Source organism: Sebastes umbrosus, chromosome 1, assembly GCF_015220745.1.
Source record: "Sebastes umbrosus isolate fSebUmb1 chromosome 1, fSebUmb1.pri, whole genome shotgun sequence".
Classification (NCBI taxonomy): Eukaryota; Metazoa; Chordata; class Actinopteri; order Perciformes; family Sebastidae; genus Sebastes; species Sebastes umbrosus.
In genome coordinates this window covers 16,163,098-16,168,296 of record NC_051269.1, presented here as the reverse complement: position 1 = coordinate 16,168,296, position 5,199 = coordinate 16,163,098, and the positions used below count along the sequence as shown (strand labels likewise).

The following is a 5,199-nucleotide window of genomic DNA, read 5'->3' as shown; positions in this document are numbered from 1 at the left end:
TTTGTGATGTAAATATTCTCAAGAACTTGCACTCTATTACATCAGACACTTCATTTTAAGGTTCATATTGGAGAGTAACAACAAAAATAAACTTTTTGTATTTTGTATATTGTATTTGAAATACACTGAAAGACCATATTGGGAACTTTGGATGAGAATAAAAAGGTACAAATCCATGTTTGACTTCATATCAGATGGTTGACGGAGCCATAAGGTCAGCCAGTCATCATTACACTTCTCCCCTTCAGGACACATTGCTGACAAAAATATGTTTTTCCCCCCATAAACAGTGTCAAAAAAAGATGTTGTGGACTTTATCAAACACGATAAACACATAAATACCCTTCTAAATCCTTTGAATCACTATGACTAATGTCCTCCAGTGATATAGGCTACGTGTCGTTCTTCTCTACGGGTCAATTCAGGACGTGTGTGGTAACCGACCTTGATAAACAGCGTGTGAGACAAACCACAGCTGCATACCTGGCTTTTGTCACAGGGGAAAGAACCGCCACACTTTTCCGGCCCGACTGAAGGTCGAGTCGAGATATAAAAGAAGGAGAGAAGCCCTCGCTCCTTTGCAGAAACCTTGTGACGCACTGCAGACATGCTTAGACTTCTGGTGTTGACAGGTCTCGCAGCCCTGGGTGAGAAAATGACAGCACACACCAACTGCGCTGTATAACCATTCATTATTGATCTCCTTCTGTCTCGATCGCTCTCTTGCTCGATCAGTCAGTCACTCTCTCCGTCATCCAGTCAGTCAACTCATTTTTAGTTTAGTCAACAAGCAGGAGCTCCACATAATCTGCTCTACCAGCACTCTTGCTGCCCTCATTTCCTGTTTCTGAAGGTGGAAAGCAAACTGTATTATTGTTGGAAACCATGTATAACTCGTTCTCTCTGTTTTTTTATGTTTTTAACTAGTGCTGGCTGAACTGGAGCCCCAGCCCAGGTACCTGGAGGACATTACTGAAAGAGTCGTGGGAGGTGAGGTGGCCAAACCCAACTCCTGGCCCTGGCAGGTAATCTACCAATACAGAGCCACCATATCAGATTCACAAATCACACTTATTAATGTTTTGACACTGACATAACTTCTTCTCCTTAGGTCTCTCTTCAGTACGAATCTGGCAGCAGGTACATCCACCATTGCGGAGGAACCCTGATCAAGGAAGGCTGGGTTATGACTGCTGCTCACTGTGTGGACAGGTAACCTAATGATTAACTCACGCATACACTCTGTATTCTTTGGCTGTATGAGTTTGAGGTGCATTTGTGCACATTTTTGTGATTACTTAGACTTGAATATCCATAACCTGCTCTTATCACAGAAAAATGTCACCAGCACGAGGACACATCTCACAGCCTCATTTATAACTGTCACATACCACAAGATTCGTTTATTTTATTAGAAAGAAAGAAAGGAAAGTCTCCAAACAAAGGAATAAAAGAAAAAATAAACAAAACCAGGAGTCATTTAATGGCATATTGTGACCTTTAGTTTTTTGTTTACTGTAATAAGAATCCATGCTGATTTGCAATTAGTCATTTGAGTCACAACTAGAATTGATTAACAGTATTGTGTTTCGGTTTGCTTCTTTTTTTTTTTTAAATATTACAGCCCTAGGACGTGGCTCGTCGTTCTCGGTGAACATGACCTCTACAGCGACAGTTACAATGAGCAATTAATAACTGTCAGCGAAGTTTTCACCCATAGAGGATGGGACTCCAACAGACCTAGTAATGGGTAAGAATTGTATTTTCCTCTATTTGCATGTTTTTGTTGATTTTATCTGTTATTTTCAAAAGATTTTCATTTAAGTAAGTTAAAATATCCATCTCTCAAATATCTTTGGTCAAACCTGTAAGTTCTAAGCTGGTAAGAAGTGGTGGTCAAACCCACCGACAAAATGTCCTCCTCAGCAGTGTGGCATCTTTACAAAGTTATTTTTGCCTCCTGTTTGATCCATGGATCTCCACCTCAGGTTCGACATTGCCCTGCTGCGTTTGTCTTTCCCTGCCACCCTGAACTCCTACGTCCAGCTGGGCTCTCTGCCTCCCACCGGACAGATTCTGCCCCACAACACCCACTGCATCATCACCGGATGGGGACGCACTTCCAGTGAGTTCATCACACGATCCCGTCAGTTTTCAGTGTTTGTCTGTAAAACTAAATGCATCTTACCTTTCCAATTTCACCTTGTCCAGCCGATGGCAGCCTGTCCGACCAGCTGATGGAGGCCAACCTTCCTCTGGTCGACTACAAGATCTGCAGCAGACATGACTGGTGGGGCAGCTCCGTCAAAACCACCATGGTGTGCGGCGGTGGTGGTTACAAGGGCGGATGCAATGTGAGTCTCCCCCTAAGTGAAAAAAGAAATTTGCAAAGGTTATACACTCAGTAAATCAAAATATATAACGTCTTATTATAGAGGACTGTAGAGGAGAAAGAAATCCTGCACAATTTAAAGCTTCAGAAGGCAGAATATTTTTGGCATCATTGGGCAAAAATCTCATAATAATCTTTCAGCATATTGTAATTCAGGTGTTCTGAGGAGATTTTGGCCAATCACAGGTCATTTCAGAGAGAGAGCGTTCCTATTGGCTGTACTCAAGCTGGTGGGCGGTGCTTGGTATTTCCTCAACTGATCTCAACATGGCTGCCGAGTCACAAACTTTCTCATTTTACAGCTAAACAATACACTACAAAATGTTTCTAAAAACATTTGAGGAGAGAAATAGGCATGCGCTGCCTAGTTTGACCGTTTGATCATTGTTTCCGAGTGATTGACAGCTGCTCAGAGACGGCAAGGCTTCAGCTCAGCACTGATTGGTTGTTTTCCTCCAGTCTGTGAAATTTTCACAGAGGAACATGATTTTTTTCAGATTACCTGTTTCATGCACTATTGTCAGGATATAGTGATCGTTTTATAAAAAATAACTTTTTTTTAAATCATATTGCTCCATTTCTTCCCACTGCTGCTTTAACCCTTCAAAAAAGTAACTAACTATGGTGTTGTTTATATTTTATATCCACCACTGAAAGTCCACAAGACTGAAGATGCTCTCTTTAATCTCTTTCCTCTCAGGGTGACTCTGGCGGCCCTCTGAACTGCCATTTTTATGGAAACTACTACGTCCACGGTATTGCCAGCTTTGTGTCTGATAAGGGATGCAACGCGCACAAACAGCCCACCGTCTTCACCCGTGTCTCCGCCTACATCGACTGGATAAACTCTGTCAGTATTGGGATATGTATATCTATCATATATAATAGAATAAGCTAAAAATAACTCATCAGTGTAGGAATGCTTGTTTAGATATGGGTTTTAGTTGCATTTTATGTGTAATCATTATCTGCTTCTCCTCTTTTCCAGGTCATGATATAAACAGACGAGTCATCCGTGTTGCGGCACATGAAGACAGAGCACGCATTGGACCATGTTTTCATCTACTGTGCTTCCTTCTGTCTCATTCTACAAAAAATAAACGAAATTAAACGCATCAGAACATTTAACCAACCACAGTCATGTGTGTCACTTTGAAGGTTACATTACTTTCATTGTCAAACTATCCTACCCTGCAACAAAACATGTATAAAGAACACCTAAACATACAAATTCAAATTAAAGTGTTGCCACAGACTGTGAAAGTAAATAGTCAGCACTGTAGGTCCTTAGAAACACTTTCTTTATTCTAGTTAATCCACTGTGATGTGGCAACACGCCGTCACACGCTAACACGAACTGTGATAAAGTCTGAGACGGACTACAGGTGCCTTTCTGACCGCTGCCAAGCTCAGCGGAGGCTGCACATCAAACGAAGGTCAGCTCAGGGTATAAAAGAAGGAGACGTGCATTTAGACATGTGGAGACGCTGCAGACACGCTCGTGTTTCTGCTGTTCACCACTCTCACAGCCACAGGTAAGAACTATCAAGGCTGTGCTATAAATACTATACTGCTGAAAAATGCAATCGTTCTCTCTTAAAAAACTTGGAAAATAAGTACACTCTAAAAAAAAATCCACGGGCTCAACTTAAAAAAATGAAGGTAACAAATGGCATGGATCTTTTTAAGTAGTTCCAACTATGGCATTATTGAGTAAATCCTGAGTCTCTTGTAGTCTGACTAACCCAATTGATTAAGTTCAACCAACTTGATTTGCTTTGACCTCTAAAGGCTTAATTAAGTTCAACCAACTTGATTTGCTTTGACCTCTAAAGGCTTAATTAAGTTTAACCAACTTAATATTAATCCAAACATTGTGTTGATATTAAATTGTCAAATTACTTTATTTAAGCTACTCTTATTTGAACTCCATCATACTCAAAAACATCCATGCAAATTGTTACCTTAATTTATTTGAGTATTAGTAAATCATTTCACTGAAGTCAAAATAAATAACAGATTTCAGTTCCAGCTTTTATGATCAAACAGTTTATTTTAGACATTTTAAACACTGTGTCCAACTAGCTTCTTTTTAACAATGAACATTTTTTATACCATGGTGTGTGCACAAAACCATGTCCAATGTTCCTCATTTCTAATGAGATCAGGACAGTAACCAAAACTTTCACCAGGAAACAATCGGTCTAACGATATCATGAAATGTATCCAGCAGCTCTTCACTCACAACTTTGTACTTCAAAAATAGAAATAACACAAACATCAGAACTGAATTTAAACAACATACACTCAATTACCAGTTTATTGGATACACCTGGCTTAAACTAATGCAGTTTATCACAGCAGTCCTCCAATAAATCCTCCTGATTCTAATGTGTCCATGCCATTTATCTCAGTGAGGGTAGACTGATTATAAGAAACACCTCAGTATAACACAATATTAGTTCAACATCACAAACATCCTCCAAAATGTTCATAAAGTGTAATCAGCACCACACTAGAACTGCATTACTTTTAGCTATGTAGATCCAATAAACTGGCAACTTAGCGTCAACAAATATCCAGCGTGAATATCCAGTGTCCACATAATGTCTTTCAAACAAACTGCCACTGTAGACAATGATGATGTAATCACTGCACAGAAAATAAGTGCAAACATATTTCCCCAATCATCCCAGTACAAATCAACTATGAGAACACTTGTTTTTTGGGGGTCCTAACATGTCTTTATTACATGGCTGTGTTGAATACTCGATTCTGAATACGCGTTCTGGGGTCTGTAATTTCTT

General features: G+C 39.9%; 1 protein-coding gene across 1 annotated transcript; it reads left to right on the top strand.

The window, feature by feature from the left end:
- Positions 1-352: 352 nt before the first annotated feature.
- On the top strand, positions 353-3,517 carry LOC119497280 (elastase-1-like). Its single transcript, XM_037785285.1, has 8 exons — positions 353-647; positions 928-1,025; positions 1,112-1,212; positions 1,625-1,750; positions 1,989-2,125; positions 2,212-2,354; positions 3,093-3,242; positions 3,381-3,517. Exons 1-8 carry the CDS (start codon positions 608-610, stop codon positions 3,390-3,392), a joined length of 807 nt encoding a protein of 268 aa, XP_037641213.1. The 5' UTR covers positions 353-607; the 3' UTR covers positions 3,393-3,517.
- Positions 3,518-5,199: the final 1,682 nt, after the last annotated feature.